Raw genomic sequence first — 21,141 nt, 5'->3', positions numbered from 1 at the left:
TATATGTACATATATATGTGTGTGTATACACACACACACACACATATATAACCACAACAAAACAAACAAACATGAATGTCTGTTAGCACAGATGCTTCACCCAGGTTTCCTCTTCAAATTGCCTTCTGGGAAGAGCACCCCCAGGCATGGTGTCAGCACCCTCAGGCACCCCCAGCTTGAAATGGACCCTCTGCCTCCTTAAAAACAAACTGAGATAAGATACCAAAAACCACTAGGGTTCTCTTGCTCATTTACATCTTTTAAAAAGATTACCCTGTCTATTTGAGAATTTGGGGGAGCAGACTACATTCTTACATCATTTGGCTCTTCCCTTCGATAGTGCCTCACCACGTGCACTGCTGAACATAGAATGGATTTTGTGAAGAAAAGTAATGTCAGTGTTTTTGGTTACTGCTAACCTAAGTGTATTAGTTTTCTATTGCTGCTGTAATAAATTACTACAAATGTGGTAGCTTAGAACTGCAAAAATCTATGATTTATGGTCTTACAGTTCTGCAGGTCAGAAGTGTAAACTGAAATGAAGTTGTGGGCGGGCTCTGTTCCCCTGCAGGCTCTCGGGGAATCCCTCTCCTGGCCCCTGCCTGCATTCCTCTGCTCACAGCCCCTTCCTCCATGGTCAGAGCCTGCCAGGCTCCCTCTCCCTCTGAACAGCTGAGGAAGGAATTCCTCTTTTCAGGATTCACACGATTAAATTGGGCAGGCTCACCTGGATCATTTAGGGTGGCCTCTCCTTCTCAAGCTCCATGCCCTTGACATCCGCAAAAATCCCCTTTGCAATGTCAGGTGACAGTCACAGGCTGTGGGGATTAGGACATGGACATCCTGGGGCCATCTTTCTGTCTACTCTAAGGAACCTGTTCTAGTTTATGATTTTATATTAAAGAATATTGCTTATGGGAACTCAGAGTCATTTAAACCAGCTTGCTCACAATTTACAAATATTCAGGGTAGAAATTAACTAAGGCTCTCCTGCAGTGACTTTTACTTCTTTTTTCTTTTTTTAGTGGCTTTGATCCCATCCTAGAGTCCTGGGGAGGTTGCTCTGCTATCTCCCTTTTTCCCTGAGTGAGTTATGCTTTTTGGAGGAGGGTTTTTGGTCCCTCCTGTCATACTGGTGGTGCTCCTCCAATGATTGTGAACCTGGATTCAGGGCTCCTCTTTGCAGCTGAGGCCATGGGCATTCACAGGCTCCTGGGTGCAGCCTGCTGGGGGATGGGGCAGCTGCACAGGCAGGAGCTCATTGTTTCAGGATAGTAGAGGGTGGGACAGGCCTGTGTCCTGGGCCTTGGCCTGTGTGGTCTCTTAGGAACTTTTACTCAGTAGTGTCTCGGGCTTGCTTATTACTTGGCTGTCACCTTTTTGAAATTCTGAATAATTTTTGAATAAGGGGCCCTGCATTTTCATTTTGCACTGGGCCCTGCAAATCACATAGCCAGCCCTGGGTGAATAAGATGTGCTACCCAGCTGGGGGGTGTCCGCAGACGGGTTCTCCATCCCGAGCATCACTCACCACCAGGAGCTCTGCCCTGAGCACACTTGAGCCTAGACACAGTGGTTATTCCAGGTTCCTGCCATGAATGCACCACTGGGGGTGAGGAGGATGCAGGCCTGGCTGCTCCTCTGCTGTCTTTAGTCAGCAAGAATGGCTCTGCTGCTGTAAAGAGTGACCCCACAATAAAGTGACTCAATGACAAAGGGAGTTCTTGCCTGCATTACAGTCCTGAGTCCTGGGAGCCCGGGTTTCCAAGGCTGCTCTTGTCCTGGCTTACCAGGCTGCAAGGAGAGGAAGGAGGGTACAACAGACAACTGGGCTTGGGCAGGGGCACAGCAACTTCACTCCCATTATTCGAGCAAAGGTAACCCATGCTGGCCACATCTAACTGCAAAGGAGCCTGGGAAATGCATGGCCTGTGTTGGGCTCTAATTGTTTGGGCGCAGAGGGGAAGGTGGGTTTTGTGAAGGATCTTCACCACACCAACAGCTTCCCTGTTGGTCTCCCTTCACCCCCTCCAACTCCCCCATGGTTCCCCACCCTCTGATTCCTTTCTCATTCCCACTGGCTTTGCGTCTCCAGAGTCCTCACAGTCTCCCCCTTTGAGTGCAGCCATAATTAAACATTTTTTTTAAAAGGTGTTTTCTCATTTTCTAGATTTTGGTGCAGGGCCAGGAGACAGCCATGCATTCTCAGTTTACTGTCCTTCTAAAAGCTTGCAAAGGTAGTGTGGGATGGATTGCATGGCTAGGGGAGAAGGGAAACTGCTGGCCTTTTGCAAAAGACAGAGCAAATTGTCCCCTTCTTGCTTAAAACTCTTTGATGACCACACACTGCCTTAGGATAAACCCAAGTCTGAGTGTCGATCCCAAGGCCCCATGTTATCTGCTCCTTTCCTTCCCTTGCTGCCTTGTGTAGCTCCCTGTCTCTCAGTCTCCAGAAGGCTCTTTCTGTCCTGAGCAACCTCACATGCTGTTCCTTCCACTTAGGTCCTCCTTTCCCTCACCTCTCTCCTGGCTGCGGTTCATACTGTTTTGAGGCTCTACCAGAAATGTCACTTCAAAGAGATCTTCTCTTCCTATTTTCCATCCCAACCCCAAACACACGGCTTTATTGTGATCTATGATTACATGGTGTAATTTTCCTTCCCAGCACATATTACGACTTGTAGTTATGTACTGACTTATATATTATTCCCTTCGCTCTGTGCCTGTCTTCCCAGCCCCCAACCCTGCAAACTCTGGCGGGCACTGGCTGTGCTGTTTGCTTTCAGCCTGTGCTCCGTGCCCAGCACGTGGGCAATGCTCAGGAAGTGTGCTTTCTATAACTCAACAATGACAGAAAGGGATCCTAGGCCCTTAGGCTGAGCTACACCAGGCAACAGGAGAACGCTTACTTGTAGGTCTGAATTCAGATTCCCACTCTTTATTCCCAGTGATGGCTACTACGAAGCTGAGGACTAGGACCAGGGTTGACCCTACAGTCACGTCCTATGGGCTGCTACAATAACTGGCCACACTTCCGATTTTCTTTCTGCTTCTTCATTTTTCAACCCATATGCAGCATGTTTCCCATTTTCTATCATCTATGAACACTGCTAATTATATCTTTTCCTTTTACAATTACTTGCTGTTGAAATATTTTATTAGCTATTTTCAGAATGTATTTAAGATAATTGGGTTTCAAGATATAAAAGACAATTGTTAGATGCAAGCAATTTTTTTTAAAAAAAGAGACTTAGTGACATTGAAATAAATTAAAGATGTTCATTGCAACCCTCCCTCAATTTGTGTAGAATTTCCTCAGATACACGGTTATATAAGATTTTGCATCTTTGATCTTTGTTCAAGCTGAGCATGTGCACATATACGCCATAATAATTCTCTTACAGCATTCATTGTATATGTTTATTTTTTTTAATATTGCTATGGTTACCAAAAGAAGTAATCAAAAAAAATTTTGGATCAAAGATCAAATTATAAATGGGTTACATGCCGTGGCAACATGTTCTTATACTTGTACATTAGTCAAAATCTTAGCATTTCTTTATGGAAATTTCCAGATTTGCAAGAGAATCCCTAACATTTAAAGCCTTAGTGTGTTGAGAAATGCCTCAAATCTGAGAGAAGAAACTTCACAACTTTCAATGCGATATTATTTATTTTTCACATAAGGAAACCCTCGTGTTGCATTGTCACTGATAGCATGAGGCAGGTAGAGTTGGAAGACAAACACTTAATAAGAAACAGCAGCAAAGCACATTCCCAAACAGCTCCGATTTTCAGTGCAGCTCACTAGTATTTGCTGCCTACATATAAAAAAATTAATTCCCAAAGCGTACATAGTTGAACATAGGCTGTCCAATTTAACTTTGAGCAAAATTCTGCATTTTGTAATTTATAAGAAGACAATTTTTTATGTTGGCATTTAGTTGGGCCTAGCAATTCTTTTACCTTTTTTTTTTTTTAACAACTCTTTTGTCTGTTCCTTAAAGACATTTGGCCTCTAATTGATCAGTGCTGTCTCTGTTATTGCATATCAGTTACTGTTCTAAAGTCAAGACGTTTCGATATATAATAGCTCTTTTTTTCACAAATTGGCCCAAATCTGTAGTCACTAATGGGGAGCAAGAGTGAAATCTCACAAGAAAATGGAAGTAGTTGAACAAAATACTTTATACCAAATCAAAACATGTTCAGTATGATGAGCACGGCGCCTACTGTATTTACTCATGTTATTCATGCTAAGGCAGATGAAAACTTAAGTGATAAACCAGAAGCCCCTTTGACTTCTGCTTGATTTTTATTTGTGAGCCAGGCGCCTGCCAAATGCTGGAGACTGAGAGCAGGGAGGGACATGGACCTGTCGTGGGGTTCAGGGAGAAAGCTGAGTGATTGCATTTCCAAGTTCTGTTCTCCCTTCTCCTTTCTAACAGATCCCTGGTTCTGTTGGGGCGGGGGGAGCTGCATGCTTTGCCCACATGACACGGTCATGTTAATCTTCTGCTCTTGGAAGAGGTGGTCTGTGACACAGTCCCGGCCGATGAGGTGTGAGCCGTCTTCTGGAGGTGTGTGGAAAAGGTTTTATTTTTCCTGACGACATCAACAACGGTGTCGGTTGATGTCAACCTCTCTTCCCTCATTTTCATGCCTTGGACACAAAATGGCGCCTGGATCTCCACAGGGAATCTTGTCCATGAAAGGAACAGTGGGAGGAAGAGAGCCAATGGCACTGCCAAAGGGCCAGCTCTGGCATTGCTGGGCCTCTGACTGGCAGCAGCAACCACCCCCTTTCAGAACGTACTGTTCTGTGAGAACAAGAGGCTAGGGTTTCTGTTCTAGATCACATCTCTTACCACACACAGGCACACGCAGATACCGCACACACACCCCCGACTGCCATAATACAATGGGATAAAGTGTGCCCTGGTATAGGTTATTCTGAGGAGCTATCCAGCTTCCTCCCAAGGTGGAGGACAGAGGGTGAGAGCTTCCAGGAGCAAGTGGAGTGGAGCACTGCCGAGGGAGCACAGCCAGCCCGGCGGACCTTGGCCTGGGAAAGGAGCCCAGGCAAGATGTCCTGGCAGAGGACTGAGCATCAGTAAAAGAGAGAAGCATGAAGGAGCTGGCATGCTGGGAGCTCCAGGTGTTTGTGTGATTGGAGAAGGAGGAGGCCTCGGCCAGTGGAGGAGGACAGAGCTGGAAGAGCGGGCAGGGTCCCGCCCTGAAGGGCTCCCTGGGCTCACCTGGGCTGGGGCTGTGTACTGAGGAGAGTTTCTGGATGCTGTTAAGCTGCTCATATTTCCATTTCACACAGTTATAATGAAGGCTGGGACAGAGGGAAAACTGAGGAAGGGGACGTGTCAGGTGGCCTCCATGGGGTCTCAGTGGAAGAAAATGAGAAGGGCCTAACGCCAGCCACTGGGAATGGAGAGAAGGAGGGCTCGAGTGATGCCTGGCTGAGGACAGGGATGCAGCATCTGCAAAGGATGGGAGGCAGGTGGAAGACAAAGGCACACCCAACCTTGGTGGCTTCCAGGGTGGGGAAAGGGTGGGAAGCACAAGGAGGCTTTCACAGGAGCCCCTGCGACAATGAATGAGAAAGCAGGATGGCACTCGGGGCCTGGCTGGGGTTGGAGGTTGTGTCAGTCCTACATCCCAGGGGCTATGAGTGAAATACCGCAGGGGCCTTAAAGCAAGAGACCGGGCACTACGTCACCCAGGGAATGGTGACATGGACTCGATGGACTTGGCCAGCATAGCCAGGCCGATCCTCTTCCAGAAGACGAAGCACTTTTAGAATCAGAGCTTCAAAGTCCTTGATGGAGGTAAATTTTATAAAGTACACATCAGCCATATTGATACATTCTCTTTCCTTTCCACCTGCACTCTTCATTTCCCTCCTACCGGGGGAGGATTCCCTTTTATCTCCTGGTCACTGAGTTGGGCATAGAATGTTAGGAGTGGACATATGTAATATCCTCTCCTCTCCTGTTCTTTCTTCCTCCTTCCTTCCTTCTTTGCTTTCTCTCTCTCCCTTTCTCGCTCTTTCTTTTCTTTTCTTTTCTTTTCTTTCTTTTCTTTCTTTCTCTCTTTTCTCTTTCTTTCTTCTCTCTTTTATCTTCCTTTCTTCTTTCTTCCTTTTTCTTCTCCTCTCCCTCCCTTCTTTCCTCCCTCCCTTCCATTCTTCCTTTTCAGCCTTTGTTTGTTAGCCAACTACACCCAAAATTCAAAATCTCGAGATTCTGCACTCAAAAATTACACTAAAAAATTGGAGATCTTATGGAAAGGCAAGAAAAAAATCTAAATACTTTCCACTGAATCAAAGGTGGCTGGTCTCACACCTCCTAGGTGGAAAATATGATCTTCAAAATGACTTTAGGGAGCTGTACTAGTTCTCTTTTTTTAAAGTTTCATTTTTAAATAATTTATTTTTACTGAGGATCTTCAAATATGGGGAGTGAAATTCTTTTCCACTCTCTTAGTGCACTCACCACCAACCTAACATAGGTTACATGAAGAATCAAAATGTTTTAGGACCAGAAAGAATCTTACAGATCAACCAGTTTAGCCCTTTCATTTTATAGATGTAGAAGATAAGATTCAGAAAGGTGAAATAACATTTCTAGAATTAAACAGTGAGTTTACAGTGGTTAGGATAAAAATGAACAAAAAAACCCAGGCTTCCCAAATTTTAGTTAAATTTTTTTTATCTTCTCACTATCTTGAAAGGGAGATGTTTCAAAGACTATAGACATATAAAGATATGGGTAGATGACAGATAGATAGATGATTAGATAGATAGATAGATAGATAGATAGATAGATGATAGATAGATAGAACTTTGTGATTATGCCTATAAATGACACACACACTTGATTCTTAAACTCATTGTGTAATTATGAAAATTATTATTTTCCCCCCTTTTACAGACAAGGAAACAGAGGCTTAGTAGCATTAAATGACTTTCCCAAATTCACAGAACAAGAACATGTCAGAATTGAGAACAGAAATCACATTTGGTTCTAATCAATTTATTTCATAGATAGATAGATGAATAGATAGATAGATGAAATCTCGCTCTGTTGCCCAGGCTGGAGTACAGTGGCACAATCTCTGCTCTCTGCAACTTCCGCCTCTCACATTCAAGTGATTTTCTTGCCTCAGCCTCCCTAGTAGCTGGGATCACAGGAACACACTACCATACCTGGCTAATTTTTGTATTTTTAGTACAGACCGGGTTTCATCATGTTGGCCAGTCTGGTCTCGAACTTGTCACCTCAGGTGATCTGCCTGCCTTGGCCTCCCCAAGTGTTGGAATTACAGGCATGAGCCACTGCACCCGGGCTATTTCTAGTATATTTTATTATATAACATGGAGGATACCAGATGGAAAATGTATATGCTGAGTTTAGTAGACCAGTATTATAGAAACATGCTTTTGTATTCCATACTCTCAAGTTTGCCGGAGCCCAAATTGTCTGAGGGTGAAGTAGGCCTTAGATCCTAACCATTCCAGCTGGGAGAACCAATTACTTCCTTAAAACGCATTAAATATTTTTAAATTAATGCAGATTGATATGGTTTGGCTCTGTGTTCCCACCCAAATCTCCTGTTGAATTGTAATCTTCAGTGTTGGAGGAGGGGCCTGAGGGGAGGTAATTGGATCATGGGGGCCGACTTCCTCCTTGCTGTTCTAGTGATAGTGAGTGAGTTCTCACAAGATCTGGTTTTGTAAAAGTATGTAGTGCTTCCCCCTTTGCTCTCTGTCTCCTGCTCCACCATGTGAAGATGTGCCTGCTTCCCCTTCACCTTCTGCCATGATCGTTAAGTTTCCTGAGGCCTCCCCAGTCCTGCTTCTTGTTCAACCTGTGGAACACTGAGTCAATTAAACTTCTTTTCTGCCTAAATTATCCAGTCTCAGGTAGTTCCACACAGCAATAGGAGAACAGACTAATACACAGCTCTATCACCCCTTGGAAGTTTTATTTATTGTTCTTTAAAAAAGAAAATGATTAGTAAATTAGAAACTGGTACAAAACCTTTGAAGAATAATTTCACAGTATCTAATAAAACTGTTTGCAGTTACCTGTGCTCCAGCAAACCTGCTTCTAGGTCTATACCATGAAGTTATACCTCTCATAGAATAAACATCTACATGTGCAAAGTAACTCATTGCAGCATTATTTGTCATTGTGAAGTGTTAGAAATTACCTAAATATAAGTGTGTAAAGTAACTAATTGCAGCGTTATTTGTAAATGTAGAATATTGGAAATTAGCTAAATGTTCAAGCACAGGATACTGGCTGACTGAACTGTGGTACATACACACTGTAGAGTTCTGTACAGCTGTTGAAAAAAGGATGAGGATGATACTGATAAACTGATATGGGGTGATTTCTAGAAAATATTATTAGGTGAAAGCAGCAAATCGCAAAAGAGCATATATAGTACACTGAGTTGTATGAAGCAAAAAGAGAAAATAAGAAAATAAATTTTTACCTGCTCACCTTTACAACAGGAGACGAAATTCAGATAAACCTGAATACAATGAAATTTGCTTCCTATAGAGTCTGGGGGTGGGAGGGAGATGGAGTGGAAGGAATACAGCGGGGAGGACTCTTCTGCCTGTATTTCTTAAAGTGTAGTTTTGGCTTGTGAAGGCATATTCAAAAAATATTCAAACAATAAAATTAAATCAGTAAGAATGGAAAGAGAGAAAAGCCCTAAAACTGAAAGGAAATTAAAACAAATGAACTCAACCATGTTTCCAGTGAAAGGCAATAAAAGGGAAATCAACTAGAAAGAACAAATGCAAATAACGATGAACACAGAATTTAACTATAGATCCTCCAGATTCTGTGCTGAGTGGTGAAAGAAATTAGGGGGAGGAGTTGCGAACACGTCCTGACCTTTATTGAGTAGAGTGTTTTGTTGTGGTGGCATGGGCGAGCGACTAGGAAACTATTCTAGATGCACTATAGGATTCAGCAAGTGAGTAAATACATCGATGTTTTTGGGAACCAGGGATTTCACTGTGATGAAAGAGACATAGACAAATGAATGGCTCCTGATTGCTAAAATAAGTACATGTATGTATATGTGCACATGCATGTGTTTGTATGTGTATGTGTGCATGCATGTACATGCACTTATTGCTTAGATCTGTCTGCTGCAAGGGCCAGGGGGAAAAGACACCCCAGCAGCAATGAGCACACCTAGTACCTGTGTCTTGGTCTATAATTCCATTAAAAGGAACCAGTGTTCTTCTGAGAAATGGCTGACCCCAGGGCCTGGAACAAAGTAGGTACAAATGAGCCCAAAGCACCTTATTAAGCCAGAAAGTAAGGAAGTGTTTAGAAGTGATGGGGGCATGCCATCAGGATGCAGGAGCCAGGTTGAGGGGACTCTCATTGGCCCTTTTAATGGATCAAATATGAACATCAAAATAATATATAAAGGAATGAATTATGAGCGATTAAATATAGGAATTCATGAGTCCAAGATACTTGTGCTATGAATAAATAGGTACAGACGTTAGTCATTGAGGCATAAGGAAGTGTTTTTGCCTGCCTGAGGGCTGATGTGGAAGAATTACTGAGCTTAAACATCCCCGAGGCAGGAGTAGACCAAGCAGGAGTCAGGAGTGGGTGCTGAGTTAGGGAACTGAGTTGAGGGGCAGGATACTCGCCTTGTCTTCTCAGCTGCCCAAAGGCTGCTTATTGGTTGTACCTGAAACAAAGAGAGTAATTATACAATGGGAAAGTCAGATCATGCCTCAATCAGAATTCACATCACCTATGGGACATAAGCGCCTCCAGATATGAAATTCTGAAACAGACACCACCTCATCTCCATAGCAGTCCAGCTGAGATGGCAGAACCCTAACCCAGGCTGAGAAATGTTTTATTAAAAATAGAAGGAAGATGCCAGGCATGGTGGTTCATTCCTACAATGCCAGCACTTTGGGAGCCCGAGGTGGGAGGATTGCTTGAGCTCAGGAGTTCAAGACCAGCCTGGGCAACATGGCAAAACCCCAGATCTACCAAAAAGTAAAAAAAAATTAGCTGGGCATGGTGGCACATGGCTGTAGTCCCAGCTACTTGGCAGGCTGAGGTGGGAGGATCCCTTGAGCTGTGCAGGTTGAAGATGCAGTGAACTGAGATTGCACCACTGCACTCCAGCGTGAGTGACACAGCGAGACCCTGTCTCAAAAAAAAAAAAAATGAGAGGAGGGTCTGTATTATTCAAAAATGTCTAGTCATAAAAGACAAAGAAAAATTCCAGAAATTCTCCAGATTGAAGGGCTATAAGAAATAGGGCAGATAAATGCCATCCTTGAGCCCTAGACCGTATGCTATGTGGGACAGGAGGATGGGGAGAACATCATAAAAGACATTATTGCATCAATTGACAAAACTGGGATGTGGGTGATAGATTCGATAAAAGCATTGTAGTAATGATGTTAATTTAGTACTGTTGATACCAGTACTATATCTATATAAGAAATTATCTTATAGGAAGTACACACTGAAGCCTTTGGGGGTCAAGGACCTAGAGATACATAATTCACCTTTTGCTGCTTTATAAAGCAAAGGATGAGGGTGCACGTGAGAGACTAAGTGGGATAAGATGCTAACAAGAAGTGAATCTGGGTAACAGGTGTTATAGGTGTTTTTGGTATTATTTTTATTCTTGCAAATTTTCTGTAAATTTGGAATTATTTCCAAATAAAAGAATAAAACTGTGGGTGATGGAATTTAAATAAATGAACATATATAGAATAACTAAACTATGCCACTTATGGAAGAAGAACAGATATGATATAATATTTCTGCAATTACATGATTAGTTTAAAATCCAAGCATAATGCATAGCTGTAATGTCCTTCTTCCCAAAAAAGTTACTTCAAGGCCTACAACAAATGTTCTATGTCATATTATTTGCTCTCCTTTTCCTCATTTATAACAGAGTATTTTGGGGCTGGAGAATTAGCCTTCTTAGATAACTTACTGTTTCTTGTAGCTCTAAAAATCAATGATTACATTCTGAATGTTTTTAGATCTAACCCATTTGCAACTTTAAGTAAACTTCTTCCAGACTTTCTGTGTTTCCTGTACTTACTTTAAAATAGTTTCCCATAAGTTAGAAATTTTTTTCCGTATAGAAATTGTTGTGCTCAATCGGTCAATGTAGTGGGGTGTCTTAGTCTGTTTTGTGCTGCTATAACAGAATACCTCAGACTGAGTAATTCATAAAGCACAGAAATGTATTTCTCATGGTTGTGGAGGCTGGGAAGTCCAAGATCAAGTTGTTGCCAGCCTCTGGTGAGGGCTTTCTTGCTCCTCACCACATGGCAGAAGGAGGCAGAAGGGATTAACCCTCTCCTTAAGCCCTTTTTATAGTGCTGTTCATTCGTTAATGAAGGCAGAGCCATCAGGACCTAAACCTCTCACTAGGCCCCACCTTCCAACACTGTTGAGATGGGGATTAAGTTTCAAACACATGAGTTTTGGACGGCACATTCAGACTACAGCATGAGGGAAGTATCAGTTTGTCTAATGATGGGTTCTTATAAAGTAGTCTGTAAGCTACTTTGGTTTTGCTCATTTTTTCTGCACTATTCCTTGGAAGTGGACAGAATTAACACTCCGTTTATCTGAAGGTCTCTCTTCTTCTCAGAATGAGAAGAACCTAAAAACGCCCTTCCAAGAAAAGGGAAAATGAAAAGGTCTGACTATGTGAAGCAGCTCTCACACTAAAGCTAAGGCCGTCCACATGTCAGAAGTGCTGAAGCCTTGCACAAGGCATTTTTGTTCTTAAAGAACCTCCTTAAGGTCTTATGGGTCATTGTGGAAGCAGTAACACAGGGATGAGGAAGCAAGGCCACTGACAGTCAAGTGGATACCCGGCATGGAACGAATTGGGGAAGCATCCTTAGAGAATTGCATTGCATTTCCTAGGCTCACATGACAAATGCATTGCCCTTACCATAGCTTAGATGAAATTTGCCCTGTAATTTGATCAGTTATAACTTTGATATGGGTAGAGGTGGCCAGAGGAAAGGAAAAGAGTATTCTAGTGCTCACAAAGACTAATTGCCCACTGTAGAGTGACAAGGTGGCTTCTGGCTCCTACATCAATCTCTCATGAGTCTTCATCTAAGCTCCTTTGACATTGATCTGTTCAGGTTAAGTTGGTGACACGGAGTTTCCAGATGTGCAGGATAGGTGATAGATTATAAACTGCACTCATACCACCAAAGTGGTGCCCAGCTAAGAGGGCGGGCATGAAGCAGCATCTGCCCCCTCGACGCCAATGACCCTGTAATCCTCAGCAAACTCTAACTTATTTTCAGGTCCTTCTGCAGAAGGTGGGCAATTACATGTGCACTGGAAGTGTGGGCCTCCACATCCTCTCGTCCCACATGGCCAACTCATCTCCTTTAGCGCCTTACCCCGGAATAGCCTCTTCTGGCTGTTCCTCCTGCCTCTGATTTCACCTCCTGATCCACTCATCAACTTTCCTACTCAAACATGTAGGACACCATTTTTTCTCTTTCATAAAGCCCTTCAGGATGCAGCCTCAACTCTTCAGCGTAGGCTGAAGGCCCTTCATTGTCTGTTCACCCTCCATCCTGGCACTGGCACCCAAACCACCCTGATGCCCAGCGTTCCAACCATCCCACTCATTCCTGCCTCTGGGGCTTGCACAGCTGCCTCCACTGTCGAGCTCCCCCAAGGCCTGCAAACCCCTCTTGGATGCAGCTCCCCCTGTGGTCCTCTCTCCCACCTTTCCGGTGACCTGGACTCCAGGAACTCCTGCACGGGCTGCCTTCACCAGTGCCCTTGTCGTGCTGGCTGCCTTCACCAGCACCCTCGTCCCACTGGCTGCCTTCATCAGCGCCCTCGTCGCACTGGCTGCCTTCATCAGCGCTCTTGTCGCACTGGCTGCCTTCATCAGCACCCTCGTCAGCACCTTGATGCCTTGATAGTGTGCCTGTCCCTCTCCTCCACTGGATTAGGACAGCCTTGAGGGGAGATCCCAGAACTTCATTCTGGAGCCCTAGAGCTCAGCAGTTATTAAATGACTCAAATGTTTGACATCTAATTTGGGTACTCCAAAGCTCTAGAAACAGGGATATATTTCCTTGCTGATGAGAAGGGATGTGAACGCATTGAAACAGGATGGATGGGAAGAAGCAGGCGGCTTTGAGAACACAGGTAAGCCTGAAGGTCCCCTTTACCTCCTTGGTGGCCAAGGGCTAGGTTGGCATGCCCCTTGGTGCCCATGGGAGGCTTAAGGCAGAAAAGAAAAGAAGACTAACGGAGAGAAAAGAAAGAAATAGGGGAAGGCAAAGAAAGGATTGAAGAAGAAAGTGAGGAAGGTAGAGAGATTGCATTTCTCAGGAATCACCAGAGGTGTGACAGTGGTCTTGGGCAGATACACACACACACACACAAGCGCACACACACACATTTAATGTGAGAGATCACTATGACAGAGAAATGGCCTTTGCCAACCTCCAAGCTCACTTTCTTCTATGTTCTAAGAGATGAATCAGGAACTCCTGAATGTGTGGTGACAGGTAAAGAAAGTTTGATGAGGTTATGTAGTTTTTATGCAATTATAAGCAAAGGCAAAATTCCTGCCATTAGGAAGCTGACATTTTACTGGGGAAATAGACTAAACGAGGTAGATAAGTCAACCACAAGCAATGCATGGAGGAAGTAAAGCAAAGAAAGGCGGGAATAAGTGCTGGGAGAGGTGGTGTAGCAGTGTGTGGTGGGGTGGACTCTGGAGGCTTCTTGAAGAGGTGCAAGATGAAAAAATGTGAAAGAGGAAGAGAATGTGCCCTGCAGATATTCAGGACATTGGGCAGAGGAGTTCCTGGAGAGGAATCAGCAGCTGCAAAGTCTCTGAGTTGGGAGGGTGCCTGGTGGGTTCTAGGAAGGCCCATGTGGCTGAGAATAGAGTGAAGGAGGCGTGGGCAGAGTGACAGCTGAGGGAGGTGGCAACAGCTATAACCCAGACATGATGGGTGTGGGCTTTCCATTCACCAAGGTGGAAAAACTGTGGGAAGAGCAGGTTTGTGATGGGGGTAAAACCAACAGCTCAGTAACAGCCATGTTAGGTTTCAGATACCTTCTAGATGCCCCAGTGGAGCTGGTAGCTAGATACATGAATGTAGAGTTTAGGGGAGGGGTCTGGGCTAAACATATAAGTGCAAGCGTCATTAGTATTCAGATTTAAACCCATGAGGCTGAGCGAGATCACCAAGGGAGCAGGGAGTGATGGAAAATAAAAGGTCCACAGATGAGCCTTGCGACACTGCAACATGAAGACAGTGGGGAGATGAGGAGTTCAGCAAATGTGACTAAGGGGGAATGTCCAGAAAGGTGGGACACAAATCAGCAGAGTGGAGATCTGGAAAGCTGAGTCAAGGTTGTATTCTAAGGAGGCAGGAATGAAGAATTCTGTCCACTGCCATGGGTAAGTCATCTAAGATGTCTAAGAATGGACTCTTGGATAGAGAGTTTTGGGTTGAATGGTGACCTCAGTAAAAGTGAGATATTGCAGGACAGCAGAAGTAGAACTCTTAAGAAAGTGTTTTGGAACGATTCAAGACCCAGAGAGAGGAGAGAGACCAGAGCCACCATCTAGACAGCTGCATTCTTTTGTAAAGGGAAACAGAGAACCTGGGTAGAGATGGAGGGAGAAGGTGGAGAGTCAAGAAAGTTCTTATTTATTTTTCCCTGGAGAAATGACATTATGTGTGTGCGTAATGGGAAGGACCCAGGAGACGATTTAGGGGGGAGTGCCAACGCAGTTGTGCAGGCTTCCCTCTCATGGTACAAGGGGTTGGGATCTAGTGACCCAGTGGCCTTTTCTGGGGCATGAGCACTAGGGGAGAAAGGTAAGACAGTGGCATCTTCTTGCAACCTTCTCGGACACGTTGAACCACCACGGACTCTGCGCAGGTGTCACCACACTCCCAGGTCTGTTGTCACCTGGCGCGAAGCCCGGGTCTTGGGGTAGCAAACTTCCTTAGGTTCACTTCAGCGACATCTGTGCCGTCTGTCCATGGAGCTTTTGGGGGCATTTATGAAGCTGCGCCCTGTGCCTGGCGCCTCAGAACGCAGTCCTTTCAGTGCCTCCCACCCAGGGTCGGGAACGGGCCTCACCATCCGGCTGCTCCTGCAGCAACTCTTTCTGGCGAGTGCAAGCCTACGGATTCCCCGCGAGCCGGGTGCGGATGGGGGAGCCGGGTGCGGATGGGGGAGCCGGGTGCGGATGGGGAATCCGCGCAGCAGTCGCCTGCAAGCACCCTCCCGCCGTGCCCTCCTTCCCTGCGCAGTGCATCCCTGGGTGCTCAGGAAGGGAGAGCGCACGGTCCTGGGCCGCCAGCGGTATTCAGGGGGAGGCGACAGGCTTGGCTTCAGCCACAGCGTTGCGCCACTTGGGCGCTCCCCTCTCTGTTGCTACCGTCAGTGCTGGTCTCGGTCCCCATCTGGACTCTTCATGGTGCGGAGACTGAGCGCAGTTCCCTACGTTTTGCGTCCCAACTTCTCCGGGGCAGAAAAGACCCCTGGTGTGTGTTGGGGAGAAGGGGGAGAGCAGGCCTTTGGCCTCTTAAGGGTCTTTTGGGGTCCCCCCACACTGCGCCTAGGCGAGGGCGCCTGTCCCCACGCGGGAGGAGCGCCCCTAGCGCCGGCGACATCTCTGCGGACCTGGTGGTCCCAGCGCGCGGGCATCCATCCATTCATTGCGACTCCCGGCGCGGCGGCCCTAGGACTCCAACAGAAATGTATGAATGGGAAGAGGAAAGAGAACCAATGTCTGTTTGCACTCCCTGCTTCCCCGCACCCCAGCCTCCCTCCAGGCAGAGCGAGCCCGACACGTAGTGACAAAGGGCGGGGGTCGGGTTGGGGGGACTGCGGGGGCGTGCAAGACTGGGAGAGAGTCTGGCTGGAGACTGCACTATTTATATACTCCGGTGCTCCAGGACAAAGAGGGCAGATCCGAGTCATCCCCCTCCCCCAGCCCCAGCACCTCCCCGGGCCCCTCCTCTGGTGGCTTTGATTTCGTGACCACCCCCCGGGGGGGCGGGCTGGCAGGTGCGGGGGTGGGAGCCGTCTCCGCGGGAGCAGCCTTGCCAAAGGTCCGGCTGCTGACGTCCGAGCGCCCGCTCCTGTCAATGAACGGCAGCGGCAGCCTGGGGACTGTTCTGGCAACGAGGCTACAGACGTCATCGCCTCCTGTTGGACGCGGGGGGGTGTCCGAGCAGCATCTCCGGCTTAAAGGGAAACTCTCTAAGTTCCGGGCAGCCGGGAGAGTCGTTCCTGAGAGCACATGCACCCCCAAATGTCAAGTGCACTCGGACACACACACACACACTCACGCACACACAAGCACTCATGTTCTAGAGAGAGAGGTCTGAGTCCGAAGTTGCTGCTGCTGGGAGCTTGAGCTGAGATGGACTGGTCTTCATGGGCGCCCAAGGCGCTGGGTGCAGCTTTCCCCGAGACCCCCAGATGGAAAGGAGGGAAGGAGGAACCCCACACACTCGCCTTTTGCGAGAAGGTCGGCGCGCACCCCAGAGTGCCCCAAGCCTTTGGAATCTGCCTGCTGAGCGGAGCGCGCGAGCGTGGTGGACAGGTCCCGAACTTGGCCAGCGGGCTTTCTTGGCAACTTGCTTTGCGCAGTTCTCCATGGAACCCTGGACCCACTGTGCTCCCGGCGCCTTGCCTTTTTTTCTTTTTCTTTCTCTCACTGTCTCTTTTTAAATTTATGAACTCGAAATGAAGCGGAAAGCAGATATGCGCGTCAGCATACTTTGGCGGGTAAGTTGACAGTTCTTTTACCTATTATTTAACCCTTGAGAGTCCAGAAAAACTTAGTCCCAATCTTTGTGTGTGTGTGCGTGTACTTAAAAAACTTCCTGTCCTTTCCCTCCACCCTTTTTGGCAATAAGAAAACGTGTGCGCGTGTGTGGTGTGTTGTGTTTGTGGACGTGACTGTTTGGGGGAAAGGGTGATGAGTGGACTCGAGAAAGAAGAAAAGGGAGTTTATAAAGCCGAAGACTCAAGGGTTTGCAGAGGAGGGGAGAGAGACTGCAGCCCGCCCCAGCGCCAACTGACAGCCTCGGGGCTAACGCTTGATCCGAGGAGTTTGAGAGCTCCAAGTTCCCAGCGAGGGCTGCGCGCCAGCTGCAAACCGCAGCGGCTGCCGCGCCAGACCCGCAGGTGCCTCCCGAGGCGGCCCGGAGAAGGGATGGTGTGTGCACCGCAACTTCCTTCCTCCCGAGCCAGCCGCCCTTCTCCAGTTCTCAGTGGGGACAGGACCCCCTGCTCTTTTGATCCTCGCCTCTGCCGCCACTCTCTTCTCTCCCCCCACCTCCCCCAGTCTCTTCTGCAAAAGATCCTGTGATGTCATAGGGGAGGAGGGGGTCCGGAGTCCCCAGCACCTGAAAGCATCACTAGATTGCATTCTGCAGCATTTTATTTTCTTCATGCCACCCAATTTTCCTTGCAACCCATTGAAATCGCATCCTCACCAAACACTGCAAACACTGTCCCGCCCCCTCCCCCCAAGCCAAGCCAAGCCCAACCATAAGACACCACTCCTTCATAGCTAGACAGGGCCAGGAGTCCTCATAGCACCCCACCCCATCGCCCCCCCAAATGGGGAAGAAATCCGCTGAGGCACCCAAGGAGCCTCTCCTTTCTGGTTTGATCTCTCCTCCCCTCTCGGCTCACCCTTCTAGTTGAAGGAAAAGGAGGAAGGAGGAAGGAGAGAGAGACTGAGAGAGGGAGAGGGAGAGGGAGAGGCAGAGAGAGAGAGAGAGAGACAGAGAGAGAGAGGCGCAACACCAGCAAACAGTCTCCTAGACGTAGGGCTACACTGATGGACCGGATTGTAGGATTTCTGCACTGAGTCCCTGCCCCTCTGCCTTTCCTGCCACCCCAAGTCCCTTCCCCTCCTGAAGCAGCAATCTCTTCCATCTGCCTCTCTGGTCTCTTCTCCCCACCCCTTTCCTCTGCACCTAACCCCCTCCCCTCCATCTAACCCCACCTTCACTCTCCTCTCCGAGGGGGGAGGGCCAGGGGGTGGGGAAAGAAAACCCCCAAATCCCCAGCCCTGGGCAGAGATGTCGAAGAAACGCAAAGCCCTCGAGGGTGGAGGAGGTGGCGGAGAACCCCAGCTCCCAGAGGAGGAACCCACTGCCTGGTTTGGGGACAGCAGCGAGGAGCAAGGTAGGGGGCGGGGAGGGGGAGGAGAAAAAGGAACAGGAGCACATGCAGGAAGACGTTTGGGAGTTGAGATCCCTCCGCAGGAATGCCCTCGCCACGCTTCATCAGAGCTCCCTATAGCAAGACAACTTGAGTAGACTTTTCCCCCACAGATGGGATTTTACGTGTTTCTTCAGGATACGGGGAGTGGGGTGGGAGTGAGCTGATTAGATAATGCTGGAGACCCAGATCTGCGTGGACTTGAAGCTGTGTGGGGAAGAAGGGAGGGTGGGGTGGGAAGGGAAGAGGCCAAGAGGTATTGACTGGGGACAGCTGACTGTTTTCCCTCATGCCTGCCTGGCTGTCATGTGCATTGGTGTGGACACACCGTACTGGGGATGGAGAGCCTACATGAATGCCTGTGTGCAGGACACCTGTGTCCAGAGGGCAGGGGTGCCGGTGAGATCCCCCTCGGTCTCGTTGCTGATGAGGGACAGCAGGGAGGGACGTTTACTTCTTCCATGCTTCTCCAGTCCAGGGATGCTTAGGGCTGCGTCATGTGAAATCTTCATCCTCTGCACAGGCAGGGCCCTGTGCCTCCTCCTGAAGTTGGAGGTGAGGTTTTTGAAGCAAATGGGGTGATGTGCTGTGATTTCAAGGAGAGACGTGGTGGTGAAAGCAGTTGGGTACTTCTTTGCCTAGAATAACACCAATGAAAAACTGAAGATGGAAAATTTCCTATGGAAACACAAGTGATACTTGGATATCTGATTTCCACATAAAAGAAACCCAGGCAGACACCTTTTATTTCCCTTAAAGCTTTCTGGATTTGGTTGAAAGTAGGCCCCAATGAACTAGTCAGGCTTTTTCTGGGCTGCAGTTAAAATGCAAAGGAAAAATGAACCAGATGGAGATGTTTTGTTGTTGGCTAAGCTGTGGAAAATTAGGTGAACAGGCATGTTGGGGGAGAATCTGAGTCTGGATAGGTAGGCAGCTAGGTAGAGGGGTTGTTTGTGTGACCGATTCCTTCCTGCAGCCCAGCTCTGTGGCCTCGGCTGTGGCAGGGGCCGAGCTGGGCAGAGTATCCAGAGAGACTGGCTTGGGCTCCTGTCTCCAAAATGGAGGCAATGGCTCTTCTCCTTTGACGTCACAAGAAACACCAAGTCACAGAAGTCCTTCCAGCCAGAAAACATGAGCCTTTGTGTGCACTGGGAACCTTCGGCATGTCTTGCCTCCGTTTCCAAACAAAGGTCGGGTTCCGGCCATGCCCGGAAAGTGCATTTTGGTTACACTGGAAGGAGTTGAGAAGAATCCCACCGCTTACCTCAAAAGGGGTATTTCAGTAACTGCAGGCTTTGACTTTCTCTGCTCAGTTATGATTTTAGAGCAAAGCTAGGGCATTTCTTAAGTTACCTTTACTGAAAAAAAATGGCATTTGGTAAGAAATTCAAGCACTGCAGGTGACTTTATTTGTATGGTTGTATTTTTCCATCTTTGGGGGAAATAATTCAATATCACCATGAGTGTCTGGCAAATTCATCAGCTCCATACGCAGCATTTGGTTTTGACCTCGGGTCGCTCTGTAAAGGTACATAGGCTTTTCTTTTGGTTAAGAGCAGACGAAGTCTATGGGAACTGAAACCATTATTATGGTAAATAACAACCTTAATATTTTTAATGCTATTTTAATAATTAATAAATGTATGACTGCCAGCTATGAAAAGAAATAAGAATTGTATTTCAGCAAACATTTTTCATCTCTTTGGTGGAAATATTTGGTATTAGGATTTTTAAAAATCTATGCAATGGAAGTCTGTACTACCAGTAGCAAGTAATTCCCACATTCCCCAGGTAATAAGAGTCTACAGAGGATATTTTGCAAGTCAGAATAGTCAACAGTAAGTACCTATATCCATAGTACTCAGAGATTATCATAATTTCAAAATGATTTGTTGTACAGTTGTTTTTTTAGCATAAAAATGTCTAAAGATTTTATTATATCCTTTGTATTTGGCAACTAAAAATGCTACTTGGTAATTGTCTGAGAATATGTAACTGTAGAAACCATTGAAGGGTGAACACTCCACTACCATGGAGTTGGGAATGTATTTCTTTGGGAAATGGAAACCACGGCCCATGCCTGCAGTGGCGGGAGCACATCTGTGCATTTCTGGTGACTGTCTGTGGTATATGGCTATATGAATACACGGCTGTGCACGCTTTCACAATGGGAAACCGGGAGGCCAGGTAGCTGGCAGTGTTTGAGTGACAGCTGTTCATGACACATAACCCCTTACCCATGATTAAGAAACTGCATTTCTCTGCCTCTCAAACTCAGTGCTGTTGTTTTTTACCCCTTTGGGCCTCTAAGCCAAATGTGACTGTACACACACTGTAAAACAGAGAAAAGTATATATGTTGGTGTTGCTGACCTGGATGGAACATCAGAGGGGTCATCTTTTAAGTTCCAACAACTTGGAAGGTTTATGTGTTTGCTCATTTCAACCATTGAGAGTATATTATAGCATGTATGAAATGAAGGCAACTGGAAATTAACTTTCAGTGGTAGTCAATGATTTTAAGATGGCATGTTGGCAGGCTGGTTTGACTTGAAGTTTTAAATAGCTGATAGGCATATAGGCTGCCTAGAGAGGAGTGTGGTGGGAACTTCGAACATGAGAACTAAAGCCCTTCTGTCCTGTTCACCTCCTTCCCTACCACCAATCCATGCCAGAGTGCTCATGGTCTCTGGCCACAACTGCTAAGTGCTCATTTCAGGTCCTGTGCTGATACTTCCTGGCTATGGTGCTGTGTGGCCCCTCTATTGTTAATAGATTCTCATTAGAAGATTCCTTATACTGATGAACGTAGGATAGTAAATGGGTCATTGTGTACA

At 46.8% G+C, this 21,141-nt stretch overlaps 3 protein-coding genes across 4 annotated transcripts in view; 2 read left to right on the top strand and 1 right to left on the bottom strand.

The window, feature by feature from the left end:
- Positions 1 to 15,523: 15,523 nt before the first annotated feature.
- On the bottom strand, positions 15,524 to 16,271 carry LOC100976012 (putative uncharacterized protein FLJ36797). The gene has a single exon (XM_003820232.7). It carries the CDS (start codon positions 16,263 to 16,265, stop codon positions 15,561 to 15,563), a length of 705 nt encoding a protein of 234 aa, XP_003820280.1. The 5' UTR covers positions 16,266 to 16,271; the 3' UTR covers positions 15,524 to 15,560.
- A 447-nt stretch (positions 16,272 to 16,718) lies between these two features.
- The window catches only part of LOC103786353 (putative transcriptional regulator encoded by LINC00473), a 47,890-nt gene continuing 43,467 nt past the window's right edge, over positions 16,719 to 21,141 (top strand). The window contains 1 exon segment of the mRNA XM_055114312.3: positions 16,719 to 16,856. The gene's annotated coding sequence lies outside the window, so the exon portion shown is untranslated.
- Positions 17,720 to 21,141, top strand: part of PDE10A (phosphodiesterase 10A) — a 666,160-nt gene continuing 662,738 nt past the window's right edge. Inside the window, exon 1 of one of the 2 annotated variants that reach the window (XM_055114307.2) lies at positions 17,720 to 18,269. In XM_055114307.2, the coding sequence (XP_054970282.1) occupies positions 18,164 to 18,269 (106 nt within the window). In that variant the 5' untranslated portion in view covers positions 17,720 to 18,163. The remainder of the gene's footprint in view (positions 18,270 to 21,141) is intronic. The other variant, XM_055114308.2, reaches the window with a different exon arrangement.

This window comes from Pan paniscus, chromosome 5, assembly GCF_029289425.2.
Source record: "Pan paniscus chromosome 5, NHGRI_mPanPan1-v2.0_pri, whole genome shotgun sequence".
In the NCBI taxonomy this organism is placed as follows: domain Eukaryota; kingdom Metazoa; phylum Chordata; class Mammalia; order Primates; family Hominidae; genus Pan; species Pan paniscus.
Note: the sequence above shows the minus strand (reverse complement) of the source record. Positions and strands in the feature narration are given on the sequence as shown.